Consider the following 22,296-nt stretch of genomic DNA (forward strand, 5'->3'; position numbering starts at 1 on the left):
TTCTTAGTCACCTGCTTTGCCTGTGGTGGCTCTCAAATAGCTCCACTGCTGCTCTGCTACTTCTGAGAGAAGTAGTTTGTCTGCCTTATGACCCCTGCACATGGCTTGTTCACCTGGGCTTTGCCCAGAGGTCACGATCTGGCATACATTGACCTATGCCTTTTTTCTTCTTCTCTCCTCTTCGAGTTGCTCTCATTCACCCTGATAGCTTTTGTTAAATAAAGAACTAAAGGTTGAAAGATTTAGATAGCAATTAAAGGCTAAATTCTCTCTGGTCTGGGCCACAGAGCTGATCTCTTGATGCCCATTCTGCTCTGCGTGTGAAATTCACCCCTGTGCAAAGGGCCAGCAAAAGTCCTGTGCACTATGTAAAGTTCTTCTTAAATCCATCAGAATAACACAAAAGAGAGACAGAAGAACAGACGTGAAGACTTTCATCATGCAGATGACAGAGGAGATTTTGGCCCTAAGATGGTGGCATGACCCACAGTTTCAAACTCTGATCTATAGGGTTACTGGGGGTCATCGCTCTCAGCTAGAATCGGGACTCCCTGAAGCCCAGATCAAAGGCTCCCCTCTGGGGAAGAACGATGGAGTTTCTGATTGGCAAACTCTCCCTACTTCATCAAAAAGGAGAAACAACTGGGCTCTGCCCTGCTTTGGACTGTTCACCCAGCACCAGTGCCGCCCGGGGGTGGAGGGGGCAAGTGGGGCAATTTGCCCCGGGCCCCGCAGGGGCCCCCACGAGAGTTTTCGGCGGGTCTTTGGCAGCAGGTCCTTCAGTGCTGCCGAACACACCTGGAGCAAAGACCTGGAGCTTCTTCCACTCCGGGTCTTAGGCGGCAGTTCAGCGGTGAGGGCTTCTTCCACTCTGGATCTTTGGCGGCAGTTCAGCGGCGGGTCCTTCACTCGCTCCGGGACTTGCCACCGAAGTGCCCCGAAGACCCCAGGCCCCCTGAATCCTCAGCTCTACTTGTTCTTGTCTTCTACTCCAGACCTCCTTGTTTCTTGACTCAGCCTGATGCCTGGAATCTGACTCATGATTTTTGATATCTGGTTTGTCTCCTTTTCCTGACCTCCTGGTTTCCTTATTCAACCCTGATTCCTAGTATCTGATTCATAATTCCTGGTCTCCAGTTTGACCCCTTTTCTGGCCTTCTGGTTTCCTGACTCAGCCTGATTCCTACTATTTGACTCTTGGTTCCAGAACTCAGCTCCAGACCTCCTGGTTCTGAACCCTGGCTGGCGTGGGGACCTGCCTCCCCCAACACTAACCACTAGGTCTGGCTGCCTACATCCCAGCCTTGATAGAGTGGTCCTGACAGTATAGACCCAATCCAGCCTCGAGTGAATTTGATGGAAAAACTGCAGTTGACTACAATGGGAGATGCATCATGCACTGTGTGAGAATTATTTAAATATATACCTTTATAAATGTCAGTTTCACCTCTAAATATTCACATTCCTACTATATTATAAATTACTGAGTTTATAGTGAGATCAAAATTATAGCTAGATGAAAGCGTTGCTCATTTTAAGGATATTATTCTTTAAGTCTTGGAACAATATGAACCTAATAGCTAGAGGTGGGAAGAGTATGGGAGCTCCATTTTGTGAAGGATTTAAAGTTTTTGAAATCTGGTTTAGTTCTGATTTGACCCAAAAATTTGAAATTTTGCAGGAAGGAAATTTAAAAAAAAAAAAAGTGTTTCAGGTCAATCATTTCAGATGGATTTTGATTCTTTAAATTTTCTTTGCATAATATAATAAATTTAATACAATATTTTAAAATTTTCAAAACAAAAAATCCTTTCAGACCAAAAAATCGAAACATTTCATTCTGAAAATGTCAAAATGGGACATTTCAACATTGTCGGAACTTCCCCTCCCTTTTTTCCTAAATGAAATTCCTTTGAAATCGACCCAATTTTGCAAAGCCTTTTGATTTCAATAGAACTATATACTCTGGTGAAATATTGCTTTGTCAGTTTCTCTGACCAGTTCTAGTAATATCTCAGATATAGAAATAAGATACATTTTGACAATATATGTTATTGTAGGTGAAAGTGTAAATGTTACTTGATCAATACAGGAACAGGAGTTACAGTTCTTACCAAAGAGGTCTTTAGGAAAACTCTATTGTGTTGATAGATTAAATTATTCATATAGTCATAGATTTTTAAGGCCAGAAGGGACCATTAGTCCATGCCTGACCTCCTGTATAACACAAACCATAGAATTTCATCCAGGTACTCCTGGTTTTGGCCCAATAAATTGTGTTTGAATAAAGCACATCTTTCAAGAAAAAACATCTAGTTTTGATTGGAAGACTTTAAGAGATGGAGAATCCATCATTTGCCTTGGTAGTTTGTTTCAAAGCTTAATCACCCAATTAAAAAAAGTATGCCTTATTTCCAGTTTGGCTTTAACTTCCAGCCATTGATTCTGTGTTATGCTTTTCTCCCCTAGATTAAAGAGCCTGTGAAGGTATTTATACCTTCCTGTTATAGCTAACATTTCTTTTTAAGCAACTTATACACACCCACATACACAAAACATGTAACAAAAAAGAAAGACGCTTCCCACTGTCATTTCTTTAATTTTACTAAAAGCTTGGTAAATGAATGACTTCAATGAATGAGACTTGCTGTAATATTTTAATTGTGCATCTGTTTTTAAGAAGCAGTGTATTCTTGTTGAGTCTTTTGAGACTCATTTTATTTGGCCCCTGGTTGTTCAGTCCTGAGAAAATCTTTAGCATCTGGCGCATTCTCCAAGTGCTTGACACAGATCTCAGAGGAGAATCAGTTGCTCTAGGGGGAAAAAAAAGTGCAGAAGCTTTGACAGGCTTTAGTAAGATAGGTGTCGCAGTATATTTAAGTTGAAGACTTGGCTGGTCTGTTGCCCGTTGATGTGTATAAGAGAAAAACAGTGCTTGCGCTTTAATAAACACAGAAATCTGTTCTGCAGAGATGGGATAATTTAATCATTAATCCTCGTGGTTCAGAGAAAGCGAGGCTTAGCTGGGCAATGTACAGTATGCAACACACAGCCCCTGAGAGTGAAGTATGATTAGTAGACGCAATAAATGCATGCTGCTTATTAGAGCCGGGTGTATTTTTTTCGCACAAATATTTTATTCACCAAAAAAATGTGGCTGTGGTCGTATAGCTACACTGCATTTTAAAACCCATAGCAGTGAGTCTCAGAGTCTCGAGATGTGGAGCGTGTGATACAGCATTAAAAACAGCAGTCTAGACATTGTGGCTTAGGCTCTAAAACCCATCCCCTTCCTTGGGCTTCAGAGCTCAAGCTCAGATGTCTACACACCCTTTAGCGTCTTAGCACAAGCCCAAGGCTATAGATCTGGGGTCTGACACTCACTGCTGGGTGGCAGGAGCAGTGGAGGACAAAAGCACCCTTATAAATTTTAGCCCAGTGGTTAGAGCCCTCACTTGGGATGTGGGAGACCCAGGTTCACTACCCCACTCTGCTGATGCAGAGCAGCAAGTTGAGCTTGGGTCTCCTACACTGCAGGAGAGTGCCTGAGCCACTGGCCTATGGGGTATCCTGATGGGGGACTCTTTCAGTCTCTCCTGTTCAAGCTGAACCATTGTATATAAATAGTCCCTGGGTCTTTCATGTCCTAGGTTAGTTCTTCTTTCCCTGGCCCAATGACTATTCATTGTTATTCATTTTGTCATTACTGGCCTTGGCAACATCCCCGCTCAGTAAAATAGGTTCCTATATCCAAGGTGGTATGTGGTCTGTTATCTGATCCATAACATTTGCCATAGCAATATAGACACTGCAGTCTCTGTATCTAAAGAATAGCTTTGTAAAATACCTCTTCGGAGCTTAGAGGGTGAAAAGCACTGTCCAATAAGTGTGTGAAGAATCCATCTTTTTTCAGATTTGTTAGATACTGTATTCCAGCTCCCCAAATGTCACGGATAGCAAATAGGAATCCGGGAGGGGGAGGGGGAATATATCCTTTAATCTCTGAGGAGAAAAATTGTGAAACATATCCCAGCCAGGCTTTAAAAGTCAATAAAACTACATAGCAATGTTTTATACACACAGGCTGCAGTATGAAACAAAAATAGCATGGTAAATTTCCTCTTAAAGATGGTGCACATTTTAGGAGATAGGTTAAACAAATTGTGATATTATTACAAGGCTATATTGCATTGACTGTAACATGAAGAACGTTTATTAGTTGGAATTTAAATACCAGCAAGTTACATTTTAAGAACACTAGCCTTTCTGCATTGTCTGGGAGCAATCTAAGGGTATGTCTACTCAGCAGTAACTGTGCATAGGCGCGCTTATCCAAGCTAGCTTGAATCCAGCTAATGTAGGTCACACTAGCAGTGAAGATGGTCCCGTGCAAGTAGTGCAAGCCTAGCACAGACCCTGGGTAGGTGCTTGGGTGGCTTGCCAGCATTGAAGGCTGTTTTCACTGCTGTTGTTATCTGCAGTAGCTGGATGCAAGGTTCTAGCCCAGGCCCCACTTTTGCTTTGTGGATATACCCTAAGATTGGAGAAGCGATCATCGACATTGCTGGACATGCTATTGGTCAGACTTCCAGGAAAGACATCACAACTGGAGAAGGAGTTGGAACTTATTTCCATCAGTCTTTCGGTGGGCTAAGTGAGTTCTAACAAATGTTCAGTACAGTTTCATGAATGTCAGGACAATCCATCAATACACTTCTCCCATCCATCCCATCCACTTCACTATGCTGGCTTTCTGTTCATGTTGCTGGAGGATTTCTTCTCTGCCCTGCACTTCTATTTTGGCTTCTTCAGTTTGGGGCATATTTTCATTTACCAGTTTCAGGGAGGAAGCAGAATGAAATAGTTCAGCTCTTACATAAGGGGATGGCAACACCGGCACCTGTCCTATCCCCGTTCAACATGGATGAACCAGTTTGATGGATTCTAAATTCTTTCCTCCTGCTGACACCATCCTTTGTCACCCTTTCTGTATTTGTCTGTTTAAAATGCACCTCACCCTGGGCATCTGTCAGTACTTGAGCCACAAGGGTGTCACTGCAGAAATGCTGGCTTTGTGCGAGTTCATCTCCTGAGTTAGGTCTTCAGATAGCTGCAGTCTGAGAGCTGTAGTTTGTGAAAGACTCCAGTGGGGTGAAGTCAGCCACCATCAGACCTTTTGTATAGAAGACTATCCCAGGCTGTTTATCTCTTGCAGCAAACATCTAAGCATATTGGAAGTAAAATCTTATCTGGTCACTACATCTTGAATCAGCTGTGAATACAGTCTTCATCATGTTAGCACCAATGTTTAAGACTTACGTGGATGCCAACATTGACAATCTGCTGTTTATCAAGCATGCGCAGAGATATCTTCTAATCTAAATGGTCGTTCCTGAGTGTTTGGTGCCAAAAGATTGATCTAGAGCACAAATATTATCTTTATCAGCTTGTCTAGCTGGTTTTCTGTGAATCCCAGAAAGAGCTGGGTGATTTTTCTTTTTCCATGGGTCCTCACTAAAGTCCCAATCCAGCAAATCACTTAGGCCCAGATCCTCAAAGGCATTCAGGCTCCTGACTTCCATTGATTTCAATGGATCAAGACTGTAAGCAGGTGGGCCCACTTGCCAGCCAGTGCATCAAATTAAGCAGCAGAATTTCAGTCCCTTTCTTTAGGGAAAGGTTTATTTCACCAAACCCCAGAACATTCCAACATAAATCAAACAGATAAATCAGGTCCTGCTGCCTGATCCCTTTCCAGGTCCTTTCCTATGACCTAGGGTGTCTTGCAGGTCTTCCTCCCCACTGAACTGCTTGTTGGCCTAAGGACCAGATGACTTTAGACTATCACCTCCTTCGTGACCTCAGACCCATCATTGGGGAGACAGCTAATTGGTCACAGGTGGGGCTAAGAGCACATCCCTTGGAAGGCCAAACCTTCTTTGGGCATGAGTTAAAAGGGGAGTATTTTGCCATTTATCAGAATTATCACTTGCATCCCAATTTCTTCATATATGCCAGGGGTGATAATTTTAGCAAAAAAATGTGCAGGGAAGGTGGTAATGAGTTTTCTATAGTTCTCTGTGCCACCCCAAATATAAATGCACAGCTGGAATGGGGTGGGTATCTACACCTGTGATTCAGGGGGTCATTTCAGTTTTCAATAGGAGGGTCAGGTCCAGGAGCCTGTAAGATCTTGGACATTTTTGAAGGATAAAATGTATAAGTCAGTCTATTTCAGGAGCATTTCTTGTGATTATTTCCTATATCTTTTATAACAATTCATATAGATTTACTACAACAAAATTAACCAACACAGGCCAGACAGGCAATTTTTAAAGCTAAGTAATCCGCACCTGTGGCATGCAGACCCAGTACCAAATAAAACCGATTTTTCAAGCTTATAAAACAACAAATTCAAAACACACAGGAGACAAATATAGTAAAATATTATTGATCCCCTGGCCTTGATGTATCCATCTTTTAGTCTTTGCACCGCAAGCAGTGTAGTCATGCAGCATGATACATTGCTACTATTTTTAGTACAGAAAGATCGAATGATTTACTTTAAAAATGGTACTTACCCCCATATAGGTAATTCCCCATTATAAGGCCGGGATGACATTTACTGCAGTCTGTGGTGTAGTCCCTGGTGGTTTCAAATCCAAGCATAATTCTGGATGGTTTCATAGCTCTCCTTATTCTAATTTAAAACATTTTCTATGCATAATGAACTTCTGAAGTCGGTCCATTAAACTGTTTATAAATGAGTGTTTTAGTAGTTAGTTAATCATATTTCAGATTGTGGAGAGGAGAATGAATATAAGAATGGCCATATTGGGTCAGACCAATGGTCCATCTAGCCCAGTATCCTGTCTTCCAACAGTGGGCAACATCAGATGCTTCAAAGAGAATGAACAGAACAGGCAGTCATCAAATGATCCATGCCCTGTCATCCAGTCCCAGCATCTGGCAGTCAGAGGTTTAGGGACACCCAGAGCATGGGGTTACTGACCATCTTGGCTAATACCGTAGATGTTATCCTCCATGAATTTATCTTATTCTTTTTTGAACAAAGTTGTATTTTTGGCCTTCACAACATCCCTTGGCAATGAGTTCCACAGGCTGTTTGTACATTCTGTGAAAAAGTACTTCCTTTTATTTGTTTTAAACCTGCTGCCTATTACTTTCATTGGGTGACCTCTGGTTCTTATGTTAAGTGCAGGGGTAAATAACACTTCATTAGTCACTTTCTCCTCACCATTCCTGATTTTATAGACCTCTATCACATGCCCCCTTAGTCATCTCCTTTCCAAGCTCATTAATCCCAGTCTTTTTAATCTGTCTCAGAAGGAAGCTGTTCCATATCCTTAATCATTTTTGTTGCCCTTCTCTGTATCTTTATCATTTCTAATATATCTTTTTTGAGATGGGGTGACCAGAACTGCACACACTATTCAAGGGGTGGGATTTGTACTATGGATTTGTATAGAAGCATTATGATATTTACTGTCTTATTCTCTATCCCTTTCCTAATGGTTCCTAACATTCTGTTAGCTTTTTTGACTGCTGCCGCACATAAATGCAGAACTATCCACAATGAATCCAAGATCTGTTTCTTCAGTGATAACAGATGGTTTAGAACGCGCCATTTTATATAATGTGCACTACTTTGCATTCATCAACATTGAATTTCATCGGTCATTTGTTGCCCAGTTACCCAGTTCTGTGAGATCCCTTTGTGACTCTTTGTACGTAACTATCTTGAGTAATTTTGTATCATCTACAAACTTTGCACTGTTTATCCCTTTTTCCAGATCATTTATGAATATGTTGAACAGCAGTGGTCCCAATACAGACCCCTGGGGGATCCCTCCATTTAGCTCTCTCCATTCTGAAAACTGACCATTTATCCCTACTCTTTATTTCCTGTGTATTAACCAGTTACTGGTCCATGAGGGGACCTTCCCTCTTATCCCATGACTGTTTACTTTGCTTTAAAGCTTTTTCTGAGGTACATTGTCAAAGGCTTTCTGAAAGTCCAAGTACACTAAGTCCACTGGATCACCCTTGCCCACATGTTTGTTGATCCCCTCAAAGAATTATAGTGGATTGCTGAAGCATGATTTCCTTTTACAAAAGCCACGTTAACTCTTCTTCAACATACCATCTTCATCTATGTGTCTGATAATTCTGTTCTTTACTATAGTTTCAATCAGTTTGCCTGGTACTCAAGTTACCCTTACCGACCGGTAATTGCCAGGATCACCTCTGGAGCCTTTTAAAAAATTAGTGTCACATTAGCTATCCTCCAGTCATCTGATACAGAGGATGATTTAAGTGATAGGTTACATACCACAGTTAGTAGTTCTGCAATTTCGCATTTGAGTTCTTTCAGAACTCTTTGTTGAATACTATCTGGTCTTGGTGATTTATTACTGTTTAAGCAATTCATTCAGTACTGTTGAAATAATTTATTTATGACAGGCATGGTGGAGGTGTGAGAATCTGAGGTATATATTTTAGAGATTGAAGCTGGAGCATTTTTCACTAACAACAACACTGTTTGAAGGGAAAAAAATTAAAAAAGGACATGGCCGCAAAAAATTTTCTGACATCTTCTATAATAGTGAATAACATCTTGGCCTTGGCATGGTCAGAATAGCGTATGGCATTGTTGACATCCAGCAGCAAACCCCTTAGTCTAAGTTGACAGACTTGGGTTCACATTGCTATGCTAAAAAAAAAAGCTGTGTAGCTTTAAGTTGTAGCTCTGGTTCGGAAGCCCTCCCCCCTTGGCCCTTCAGGGCCTGAGCTCCAGCCCAAGCCGCAATACCTACACAGATGCTTTTTAGCATCACAGTGAGAGCCTCTCACCCTGGGCTGGGAGGCTTGCTGCCACGGGCTATGTAAACATACCCTGAGAGTATGTCTACACTGCATTTAAAAACCTGTGGCTGGCCCATACCACCTGAGTTGGGCTTGGGGGGCTCAGGCTAAGGGGCTGTTTAATTGCAGTGTAGACGTTTGGGCTCGGGCTCCAACCCAAGCTCCGGGATCCTCCTTGCCGGGTCCGAGAGTCTACACGTCCGTTAAACCTGAGCGAGCCCGAGTCAGCTAGCATGGGCCAGCCACATGTGTCTGTTTGCAGTGTAGACATACCCTCAGAGGCCCAAAGCACCAAATCGCTTTGGCACTCTTCTGCCTTTGTGGATCTTAAGCAATCTTTAACTCTCTTTAGCCCAGAGAAGTACCTCTCATTTGATGCTATAGAAACTGAGAGGCTCAACACATTGTCCACAGTTGACCATGAAGACGAATAGTCTCTCGGTAACTCGTTCAGAACATTCCAAAATTCAGAAATTGATCTCGATTATTTTTGTGTCTACTCTGCATCCTGGCAGCTTCACCTTCTGCATCAAGACTGTGAAAATGGGTGCCTGTTGGTGCAAAGCGATCTACTGTTGTCTTTAGAGCAGTATAATCAAGAAAACTGTCACTATTTAAATTACAGCCATTTAGTGCAGAAAGCAAGCTAGAGTTAGAGGTTAGAGCTCATCAAGAATTCTGGCCAACGCAGGGTAATAGAAATCAATTTTGATATGTTCTTGACTGCTCTTGGGAATGTCATATGCAGATGACTGACCCACTGTGCCAGGAACAAAGAACTGTGCCAGCTTGGAGGATATGTTGCTCAAAATCTTTATTCCCCCCCCTCCCCCCCAAACTAAGCGCCTTAGCAAAAAAAATAAATAAATAAAAAGTAGCTCTTCAATCTCTCCAACAGGCCATTTGCAGTGCTAGCTGCTGCTCCATAGCCTCTAATATTTCCAGTACTTTGCCACATCTTGCTTGCCGTTTTTAGAGGGAATCATAATGGAAAAACCAACTAGTTTCAAGCTTAAGTGCCTTCTGGCGTAGCTCTTGTAGTGCTTTAACGAAAAGTTCATGGCGCTTGTTACTACTCTTGAGGAAGATATGGACCTCCTTTAGAAAATGTAAAGACTTCCTGATACTAGGTGATGCTAGAACATGTCTCTACAATAACAAGGTTAAACCCGTAAATAGCACATGTAACATTTTCTAGAATTCGAATGTGCACTCCTGTTAAATGACCACTCAGCACAGAAACTCCATCAGAGCACTGGGCAGCAATGTAATTGATAACAAGCTTCAAATGCTGTAGTTCTTGTAGGATCAGGTTAGAAACCGATCCAGCATTTAGGTTTTCCATGTGGAAGCACGTTCAAGCTCTTTCCTGAATTATTCCTTTTCTGTGGTTATGCACTAGGAGACACAGAAGTTGTTTTTTTTTAAATTCATTTTTAGTTTTGTCAGCAAGAACATAAAAATACTTGACTTGTCTGACCTCTTCAACAATGCTTTCTCTCAGGACTTCTGCAGTAGAATGTATTATGGACTGGTGAGCTGTATAATGTCCCTAGTTGCTTGTCAGTTAGTTCAAAAGGCTGGGTTTAGTAGAACCAACCAGCTCCAGAATTTCAGTGTAATTTCCTCTAAAGCTGGAGTTGTGTGTTTCATCGTGTGCCTGAAAAGCACTATCATGTCTTGCACAGAGTATGAAATACCTTAAAAGTATTTCGACGTGCTGTCGATTTTCAGTGATGCCATCATGATGGCTGGAAATGAGCATATCCGTAACTCATCCTGAACCACTGGATGCTCTCTCACGCCTAGAACTGAGTGCATGTGGTTTGAACAAACTTTGAAAACCTTTCCATTTCTTAAAGCCTCTCTCAAGGAATGTTCCGTTGCCAGTCTTTTCTCCTGGTCTCATGTTGCTTTGAGTAGCAAAGTGACATCATGGAAAGCGAAGGACAGAATGCATTACAGCTGAGTATTCAGGTAATGGGTACAATGAAAACCAACTACACTTGAAATACCAACCGTTTGTAAGAGAATATGAATTCAGTTTAGGCTGCACCGATTGGCCAATTTTGCCCAATGAAATATCTACAGGTGTAAAGGGTGCTATTATTATTCCACCATGAATAAGTAACAAACCCTGCCTAACACAACCTTGCACTGCTGCTACTGGCACAGGCGGCTTCCTGATGTGTGCAGGTGGTGGCCACTGGTGATGTATGGCCACCACTAGGATTATCATCCAGTATGTTTTGACAGCAGGTCACTATTACCACAATTCTTTTTCAAAGATGGCTCTTCATTTCCATAATTTTCAAGGGCCTTTTTCAATGGTGGCATAGGCTCCATTGTACACTTCAAAAATAAAAATAACGTTGAGAAGAATATGTACACAAAAACATACTACTCATACAGTGTCCATTATTATTATTGAGGGTGTTTGTTGCCCGGTTTAGAAATGTCTCCAATGACAGGACCGGTTATAGTCTTCATTTTTGTTTTAAATGAAATGTTCAAGTTTGTTAGACTGCAGATACCATTCAAATTAGATTCACAAAGAATTTTCTCAAGTGGAAGTTTTACACCACTTATATTTCTTAAACAAAAAGCAAAAAATACCATGATCAACCAACCAACATGACCCTTCATCCAACATCCCACCTTCAATGAATCTATCCTTTTAACAGATTCTGTACGCAATCTGCAGCTTGCCTAAGACTAACCAAGCTATCTTTCCCATGGCAGTGCACCCTTCTGGTAACCCTGGACTTGAACTCTCTGAATGTTTTCTTCTGCAGAAGTATTAACTGGTGATTTAAACTTTAGAAGCAATTAGCTAATGCCTTATTGCACTCTCATAGCACATTATGAATAAACATAATGAAAAATATAGGTAGTTAAAGTGTTTTGCTAATTAAGGAAAGTCCATGACAAGAAAATTATAGATGAATAAAGAGAGCCTAACTTGCTTCACCTGCGGAGGTGCTACTAATATAATCAGTAAAAAAATGTTTGCCAAAGAGCTAAATCAACTTTATTTCTGCCTGAGACTGACAGAAAATCAAAAATAAACTTTTTAAATAAATGTACTACATTAGGAATAATAACCAGATACAAACATTAGACCCCATCATTTTGTCTGTATAGTTGGGATTATGTTTTTCGGTGTGCTTACTGGCCTGTAACTGTCAGGATCGCCTCTGGAGCCTTTTTTAAAAATTGGTGTTACATTAGCTATCTTCCAGTCATCTGGTACAGAGGCTGATTTAAATGATAGGTTACATACCACAGCTAATAGTTCTGCAATTTCACATTTGAGTTCCTTCAGAACTCTTGGGTGAATACCATCTGGTCCTGGTGACTTATTACTGTTTAATTTATCAATTTGTTCTAAAACCTCCTCTATTGATCCCTCAATCTGGGACAGTTCTTCAGATTTGTCCCCTAAAAAGAATGGTTTAAGTGTGGGAATCTCCCTGACATTCTCTGCAGTGAAGACTGATGCAAAGAATTCATTTAGCTTCTCAGCAAAGGCCTTGTCTTTCTTAAGTGCTCCTTTAGCATCTTGATCATCCAGTGGTCCCAGTGATTGTTTGGCAGACTTCTTGCTTCTGATGTGCTTAAAGAAAAATTTCTATTAATTTTTGTGTCTTTAGCAATTTGCTCTTCAAACTCTTATTTGGCCTTCCTAATTACACTTTTACACATGACTTGCCAGAGTTTATGCTCCTTTATATTTTTCTCAGTAGGATTTGCCTTCTGATGTTTAAAAGATGCCTTTTTGTCTCTTAACTGCCTCTTTACTCTTTTGTATAGCCATGGTGGTATTTTATTTTATTTTTGGTCCTCTTACTGTTGTTGTTTTTTATTTGGGGTATACATTTAGTTTCAGCCTCTATTATGGTGTTTTTAAAAAGTTTTCATGCAGCTTCCAGACATTTCACTCTTGTGACTGTTCCTTTTAATTAACTAGCTTCCTCATTTTTGTGTAGGTCTCCTTTTTTGAAAGTAAATACTATCATGGTGGGTTTCTTTGGTATTTTCCTCCTTACAAGGATATTGAATTTAATTACATTATGGTGGCTATTCCTGAGTGGTTCAGCTGTATTCACCATTTAGACCAGATCCTGTGCTTCATTTAGGACTACATCAAGAATTGCTTCTCTTCTTGTGGGTTCCGGGACTAGCTGCTCCAAGAAGTGGTCATTAATGGTGTCTAGAAATTTTTTTTTCTGCATCCCTTCCTGAGGTGGCCTGTACCCAGTCAATATGGGGATAGTTGAAATCCCCCATTATTGTTGGGTTTTCTGTTTTTGTAGCCTCTCTAATCTCCCGGAGCATTTCCCAGTCCCCATCACCATCCTGGTCAGGTGGTCTGTAGTACATTCTTACTGTTCTACTCTTATTATTGAAGCACGGCATTTCTATCCAGAGAGATTCTATGGTAGAGTTTCAGTCATTTAAGATTTTTACTATATTTGACTTTATGCTTTCTTTCACGTATGGTGCCACTCCTCTGCCAGCATGACCTACGCTGTCACTCCTAGATATTTTGTACCCTGGTATTACTGGGTCCCATTGATTATCATTGCTCCACCAAGTTTCTGTGATGCCTATTATATCAATATCCTCATTTAATACCAGGCACTCAAGTTCACCCATTTTAGTTCTTAGACTTTTGTATACAAGCATTATAAAATATGTCAATATTTAATTGTCTGCCTTCGTGTAATGTAATTGAATGGGACTCTTTTTCATTTGATCGTCTCTTCAGTTTCTACCTGTACTTTATCAACTACTGTCCTCTCATCTTTACTAAGATATACAGTATGCCCTTTAATAAATCTTCCCCTAGGGATATCTCTGTGTGAACTGTGTGCTCCTCTGCACCTGTCAGCTTTCCTCCAGTCCTTAGTTTAAAAACTCCTCTATAGCCTTTTTAATTTTACATGCCAGCAGACTGGTTCTGTTTTAGTTTAGGTGGAGCCCATCCTTCCTGTGTAGGCTCCTCTTTTCCCAAAAGGTTCCTCCTTCCTAATACAGATGCTCTCCGGGTTACGCAAATCCAACTTACGGAAATCTGCACTTACGGAAAAAGTTCCATAAGTTCCATAAGCTTAATTGCGTAATTGTCAGAGATACATTCCCAACTTACACATAATTCGACTTACGCAAGGCATTCTGGAACGGAACTCTTGCATAAGCCGGGGAGCATCTGTAAAGCAAAATCCCTGCTCTGAATACCATCGCCTCATCCATGCCTTGAGACCCTCCAGTTCTGCCTGTCTAACTGTCTCTTCATGTGAAACTGGAAGCATTTCAGAGAATGTTACCACGGAGGTCCTGGACTTTACTCTCTTACCTGGCAACCTAAATTTGGACTCCAAAACCTCTTTCCCACCTTTCCTTTTGTCGTTGGTACCTACATGTACCACGACCTCCAGTTTCTGATCAACACTGCACATAAGTCTATCTAGATGTCTCAAAAACCATGTAGATGTCTCACAACCTTCACACCCGTCAGGCAATTCACCATGCGGTTGTCTCAGTCATCACAACCCAACTATTTATATTTTTAATAATTGAATCCCACATTACTGTTCCCTGTCTCTTCCTAATAACTGAGGCCCTCTTCCTTGTAGGGGTATCCTCAGTGTGAGAGGATACCATGACATCAGTTGTAAGGAGAGTCCCAACGATAGGATTCTTTCCCTCTGTTCTAGCTTGATGTTTTCCTTCACTGAGACTTTTATCCTCCTCAGCAGCACAGAGGCTGTCAAACTGGGGGAGGTACTGCTCTACTATGTCCTGAAAAGTCTCTTTTTTGTACCTTTCTGTCTTCCTTAGGTCCTTAGTTCAGACCCACTGGTCTCGAGAGCCTGTATTTGCACTCTGAGGGCTCTGAGTAGCTTTCACCGAATGCACACACATACCTCCTGCCCACAAGGGCATGTTAATACATGCTGCATTCAGTGCAATAAACTGGATAGGCCCCACTCTGTTGCTGGACTTCAGCCTGCATTATTTTTACTCTTCGGTAAAGATTGAGTAAACCTTGTACACCCTGTGTTCTGACTGAAAAGTCTACATTTCTTCTCAGTCTGTTTTTCTCCACTTCCAGCAGCGAGTTGACATCATCTCTGTGTTTTTCTTCTTGCCGTCACGCTCCATTGGCCACACCTCCTGCTTTTATATTCCTTTGCCGTTTGTGTCTGAGGTGTGAAAACCTGTCATTAACTTGTTTATCCATGAGGTCTGCTTTGGTTCAGAGCACAAACCATAATATTCCTCATCTACAACATATTTGAATAGGCTTATTATTCTGTCTCCTTTCCTACGCAATTTACCGTTGTACCCAATATTTAAAGAAGCTCAGCATCCCGTGAAAGACAGTTTTTCTATTTCCTTCCAATTAACATGTGGTGCTTCAAAATATTCCTTCGAACCAGGGTAAGCATTCAGTAGATACATATAAGCCATGCATGCAAATGCATGTAATACCTATCAGAAGATGTCCTTGTTAGATTAATGTCTACTAGCATGTTGATATTCCTCCTGTGCTGAGATCTCCCTATTTTCCAAGATAAATGGTCATTTTCACACTCTGACATTCATCATCCTGCTATAATAAACCCCATTTATATAGGACAGTCAGCACTTAGTTTGTCACTCAGAGGGTATTTGTGTTTTGAAGAACGGTAGCATGAATAATAATTGCATTTACTTAATGGGGGAAAAGTTTACATGAGAGCTAAAGGGAGCTGCTATTATATCTGTCTTTCACAGATCACAAGTGATTCAATTCACTAGAGAGATTTCATTGTGTCTTAACTTTGCTGAAGGAATGTGACTGTTGGTTTTCATTTAACCCAATAGGGATCTGATTCGCTTGGCTGATTTTTATATCTATAGCATTCTGAAAAATTTTACCTTTGAAAGAAGCGTACGCTTTCAGATTGTGCTAGCCCTCTACAAAGGGGTGAATGTCACCCTGTTTGACTTCAAAAAAATTCTTCCATCCAGCTGTCATTGTCTAAAGACTGTAAACTCTTCAGGGCATTGTTCTGAGTTTGGAAAGCACCTAGCACAGAGGCTCTCAAACTTTAGCAGCCCGAGGACCCCCATTTTGATTTAAAAATTTTCAGGGATCCCCAAACCCCCCCCCTGCGCCGCAGACCCCAGTTTGAGAAATGCTGACCTAGCACATTGGTTGGCACTGCTGGAGTCTAAATCATCGGAAGCCAAGAGATAAACAAATATCCTGAAACAGGTTCTTGCTAGAGATTGTGTTACCAGTACCAAAATTCAGTTACTATATTTAACTGCAAGATTAATTAAATATCTCTTCACTATTCAGAAATGGTGTGCATTTGTTTGTACAACGCTGCTCCTAGAGATTAATATTGCTATAAGAGTATGAGACTGGAAATCCTGCAAACTAAATATATCTGAATGATAACTTTCAATTAAAATAATATGTTTTATTATTTTCTTAAAAGGTCTCTTGGGACATGGGGGGAGGAAAGGGAGTGGAGTAAAAGTACATTGTTCTGTTATACGTGATGGTGTCGTTTCCAATTATTCTGCTTGAATTCTTTGTGGGGGAAGAAATCAGTTGAAATCCTTTTCTTCCCACTTTGGGCCTGATCCAAAATCCATTAAAATCACTGACTTCAGTGGACTTTGGATCAGGCCCTATGGTTGTGATTAAAAAAAGCACTTATAAGCACATGATTAACTTTAAGGGGGCCAGATGTGTGGGAAACTTTAAGAGGCCCTGATAATCTGTCCTCTTCGCTGCACCCATCCAGAGATCAGGCTTATTGGAAAATCAAGGTCAAGTCTTTCACTGTTCCCAGAGGTGATAACTTGGGATATTTGCAGTGAGGAATGAACCAGGCCAGAAATTTAGATGATGTTTAAAACGTTCACGTCTCTCAAAATGCAAGTTATTTTACAAATCAGATGTTTACTGTCTCAAAATATATTTACTTGCAGGATCCAAAATTGCGTGAACTGTTGGATGCTGGGAACCTAGGAGGTCGGCTGGAGAATCGAATGATAACTGTTGTCTATGGTCCAGACCTGGTCAATATATCATACTTGAACTTAGTGGCATTTCAAGACGAAATAGCAAAGGTACTGTACATTCAATGTTATCATTATTTACATTTATGAGTATTATTATTGTTTTATTTATTATTCGAATAGAGAAAAGGAGGGGATTGTTAAGATGCACTCATGGATGAAATCAGCTTGCTGTTAGAGAAATATACTGTACTGCATCACAGCAGCAAAGTGTATTCATGAGAGTATTCATGGGAAATTGTAAGCCATTGGTGTCTTTATCCTCAGAACATTGCTGGTTATTCTCTTTGCGCTGCCAGAATGATTGCCTCCGCATCAAAGAATGCATTGTGCATTTCCAATAATAATTCAATATTTATCAACACCCATCACATGTTATTTCCCGTTCTGTGGAAATTCTGGGATATCCATGATACCACAGTGTGAAAACTGTTGACTTTTTAATGTTGTCCTAGGTCCAAGTAATGAATTGAGGTTTGAGAATCTATTTATCTGCACCTGCCTATTTATAAACTGTTATGCCAGCAATGGCACATGGCTTATACCCCTAACCTTTCTTGTGTGTGCAAAGGTTAGCACTGCACACATTTTTAGCATAGCTTTTCTCCACTCTTAGTCATTACCACATGTAAACACTATTTTTGTACAGTTTTACAGTACAGGCAAGTTGTATAAAATTAACGTGTGTATTCAGCAAAATACAACAGATTTTTTTAAGACATGCTTTAGTTCCCTGTCTTCAAATACTTCTTAAAAGCCTACAATCATTTCATTATAATTATAGTATTTTTTTCTTCAAGGGGCTTTCCCCCAAACTGGAATTAAGGGCTATTCTTCACCCCCACCTCCACACAAACAGACAGTCTGTTCTGCTGATGGAGTTTCAGCTCCAAGATTTCCACGGACTCAACAGGGTTCCTTATTCTTTTCATCCAGCAGATCATGAAGTCCGCTAGACTGGCCAGGGATGGTAGTCTTTATAGACTCCTGCTCTTTGTCTAGGGAAGGGGATATTTTCATTACTTACCAGCACCCTTTTGCCACTCAGCCAACCATCTTCTGAGGGAGGGCAGCCTTGGCACCAGAGACCCACCACCTGAGCAGAGCATCAACCCATGTGGGAAAGGACCTGAGCAGCAACCCATTTGTTCCTGTGAGGGTATGGCTTACCTTTTCCCATGCAGCTGCAATTGCAAACTCCCTCTGGCTGGTTGGTTGGTTAAGCCTTCAGCCAAACCACAGGTTCCTCCCTTTCTGGGTTATGCAGAAGTATAAACAAAACAAGTAACAGTAGTCTATGCAGCGCTCTTTGGGAACACCGGTCTGGAGTATATAAAAAATGCAGAACGGTTACTTCGCGGTACATTGTACAGCTAGGCTGCTAAGAAACCCAACACAGTTTTATTCTTCATGGGAGGAAGCACTTGAAATAAACATGAATAAATGGAAAAAGAATTTGAAGGAAGATGTAAAGGCATAACAAAGCTGAACTGCGCAAATCTGCTCACTCTTTGGAAGAAAGTGGAAATGAACTAACACAGGATGAGTTGTATGCCCTTCTTTTCTGTTTTCCAATCTAGCCATCCTGGGTCAAAGTCATGATCTGTTTGCTATCTGAAGGAAAAATTCAGAAATACTGTTATGTGCCCATCTCCTAGTTATTGATGGAAAGTGAAAATACAGTAAATAAAATTAGGTTCTGTGTAGGTTGAGCTCCAGTAAATCCAGAGTTGATCCCTTTGATTTTAGTAACTAAGATCTGAATCAGGCCCTTAATTTATCTTTATTGATAATCTGACATATACGTAAACCAGTTGAGTTCATTTGTTACTGATCTGTGTCAGGCAGTATGTCCTGAGAGGAGGATTTTCAAAAGCATTCAGCACTGACATAGCTCTTCTCTCATTAAAGTCATGCTAAAACTCCCACTTATTTCAATGTGAAAATCCCCCCCTGCTTGTATATACAACACCGTACTAATTTTTCACAGGTCCAGTTCGTGCAATGAACTCCACAAGTGTAGATAGATCTGTGCACGCACATAAAGCCTCACTGTGGCATGGGGTCTGCTCATGTGGACCTCATTGCAGGATCAGGGCCTTATCAATGTAGGAGATTTTCAAAATCCCAGATGGCAATTAGGCACCTAACTCCCATTGACTTTCCAAGGGAAGTAGGTGCCCAATTGCCATATGTGCCTTTGGAAACCTCCCCCGAGTCACTGGCATGCACAATTTGCTATTTTACCTTTCACCTGTCCTATGTTTGGGCTTGGCAGAATTCAATTTTTACTTTTTGCTGTTTTCTGCAGATAACGTCTATGTTTATTTTTAAGCACTTATTTTAGATTTGTACTGATGTAAAGTTTTAAGATTGTGAAAAATTATGGGTTTTAAGCCTTTTTATTTTTATTGATTTAAATTTTTAGTTGTGGAATATCATGGGCAGAATTAGGCAGTGGGGTGTGTCAGACAGCAATAATTTAATGACAGTAGATGTTGAGATTCAAAAAGTTAAAGCTTTATAACTGTAAAACACATATTGACAACATCACATGTCAAATATACAAAGTAAATATCCTTCAGTCAAACTCTGAAAAGATCTCAAGATGCATTTATCTCATTTCGCCTAGCTGTAAATTTCAATTATTATTGAAGGAAACATTTTTGTGGGTTTGTGCATACAGTGAAATTGACGTTGATTGACATTTGCCAATAAAATCTAATCTTTTAAAGCCTGTGTATGTTATTTTTCAAGATAAAAACCCTCACTCTGAAAAACGTAAACTAAAATTATTTGAAAAAGATCTTAACAAAGCAGTTTAAATAATCAAATTGTAATTTTTTTCTTACAGGAGTAGGTTTATAGTTCTGTAGGATCTGAGTTTATTATTATTCAACTTTTGAAATTAATATATTTTCAAGCCTTTTACTGGTCATTCGGTTCAAAAGGTTCAGTTCCTCACCTCCGTTTTCTGAGTTGTGATAGAATTATTGAGGATATGAGCCTAAAGCTAAGCATTTATACTGATCGTGCTTTACATGATTTGAATAAAGAACTAGAAAATTTAAAATGAAGTCACAATACACTGTTTTGCTCACATTTCTATAGGTAAAATAAATCAGTTTTAATGCTCTCTAGGTGTGAGTTGAAGGTAACAGACATGCTGGTTAATGCAGAGAGTGCCTGTTTGTTCCTTTTTTTGTTAGGAATCCAAGAAATGGATTAGTAGCGCAACTCTTGTTTATTTAAATAGGAGTTGTATGTGTGTATCAAGGAGCAGAATTTGCAGGGGATTCCAGACACATTGGGTCAACATCTGGGCTTGATTCTGACATATATTGATGTAACTCAGAAGTAGCTTTGCTGTAACCAGTGAAATTGAGATGAGAATGAGCCCTTCTGTGTTTGTTTATTTTTCTCCTTTCCCTATATGATCAAGGGCTACGTTTCCCCAGCCCAGTTTTGTCTGATCCTTTCCATTTGAACTACTCTTGAAAACCCTTGGAGCTTCTGGCTTCCTCTCCATTAACTGTCTTCAAAACATTTTTTTCTTTCTCCAGTAACCTAATCTCTGCCCCTTCAGACACCTGCTGTTTCCCATCATTATTTTTCTGATGGTTTCAGTCTTCATTTCTTGCATTCACTTCATCTTTATGCTCCTCTTCCGGAATCTGTTTTCAAAGCTATCAAAAATTCCTTCTCTTCACGTAGGAACTTATGCAGGTCTCATCCACTAGTGTGATTGATATGATACATGAGTTTTAAGTATCATCAGTCTGGTCTGAAAGAGACTCCCTTACCTTTTTTTAAAGACAACTCTGACCATTGCATTCCTCTTTCATCTATCCTACATCCATTAGACTGTTATACAGTATCAGACTTCCCAGACAGACAAAGCTCCCAACTCTCTTATTTCCCAGTGACAGATCCTAATTTATTTTGTCTAGTGCTACATCTTTTAGGAACTTCATTTCCTTCTTTTCCATTTACTTAGAAAATGTTGAAGAGAAAGATTTAGATGTTTTATACAGATAAGTTTCAGAGTAGCAGCCGTGTTAGTCTGTATCCGCAAAAAGAAGAACAGGAGTTCTTGTGGCACCTTAGAGACTAACAAATTTATTAGAGCATAAGCTTTCGTGGACTACAGCCCACTTATACAGATAAGGAGCTCAAAAAGGAAGGTCCTCAATATAAAAATTGGGGAAATGAACAGTACCAATAGAAAGAGAACTGAGACAGGGCTAGATCATGTGCTCGGTGTGTGGCAGTTCAAGGAACAACTGGATCTAGAGGGAAAGAGGCTTAAGGGTTATGGAGACAGAGCAGGAAGGAGCAATGAACATAAATGGTGAAAGAGCCGGCATGTTGGGGTTGGTGTCCTGTTAATATCTGAAATGACATATGTTCCCCTAGCTCTACGATGCTGACTTGGTTGCTGGCTTGCCCACGTTTTAACAACTCCATTATGCCCTTCTTGTTTCTCACAAGGATTGTATATTCTATGTCTGTGTGCAGTTTTGTTTCCCTTGCTAGTTTTGTTACTCCCCAGGTGATTTGAGCTACCATCTCTTGTAGTAGATTTACTGATATGCTAACAACTCCAAAATCTTCCTCTCCAACCTAAGCCTCTTCCCCTCTGTTTCCTCCCAGATATGCCACTGTAGTGTCAAATTCATTATGTCCAAAATTGATCTTCTCATTTATAACACTAAATTCCCTTTTCTTTCCCTCTCTTCTCTGTCTCTCAGCTGTCTCCAATGTTACAAGCTTGGAGGTATCCCAGTTCCTCTGTCCTTGTTTACCTCCCTACCATCCCCAAATACAAATTCGCTACAATATCTTATAAATCCCTCCTTTTCTTCCTTCTCCTACTGCTAGAGCCTTGCTCATCTTTTCCCTTGATTAATGCAACCTCCTCTGTGACCCTCATCCACCTGCAACTCACTTCCACCACTCCTCCAGCTACAACCTGTCCAAAATGCTGCTACATTTAGCTTCCTTATCTGTCACCTTGATCATATCACTCATCTTCTCAAATTCCTTGCTGACTTCAATTCTTCATCGAGCTCACAAGTTCCTCATCCTCAGAGCTATTTCCAACTATGCCTCACACATAATCTCTTCTCTCGTCTCAAATACCACAGTGGTGGGCACCACATAAGAACCTATAGAGATAGATGGATCTCACGTCTCCCTCTATTTTCTCACTCCTAACTATGAACCTTCATATCCTCCTCCTACTTTTAGCTTTGTAACTTCTTCCACGCTGTCTTTTCTGATTGGAACAGTCTCCTACTTCAGATGCCTTCCATCTGCTCCATC

The 22,296-nt window shown here is 40.5% G+C and overlaps 1 protein-coding gene across 3 annotated transcripts in view; it reads left to right on the top strand.

The window, feature by feature from the left end:
* PLCB1 (phospholipase C beta 1) overlaps positions 1-22,296 on the top strand; it is a 627,096-nt gene that overhangs the window by 378,294 nt on the left and 226,506 nt on the right. For all 3 annotated transcript variants that reach the window (XM_054022546.1, XM_054022548.1, XM_054022547.1), the window contains exon 4: positions 16,882-17,022. In XM_054022546.1, the coding sequence (XP_053878521.1) occupies positions 16,882-17,022 (141 nt within the window). The remainder of the gene's footprint in view (positions 1-16,881; positions 17,023-22,296) is intronic.

The sequence above is a fragment of the Malaclemys terrapin genome, chromosome 3 (genome assembly GCF_027887155.1).
Source record: "Malaclemys terrapin pileata isolate rMalTer1 chromosome 3, rMalTer1.hap1, whole genome shotgun sequence".
Lineage (NCBI taxonomy): Eukaryota > Metazoa > Chordata > Testudines > Emydidae > Malaclemys > Malaclemys terrapin.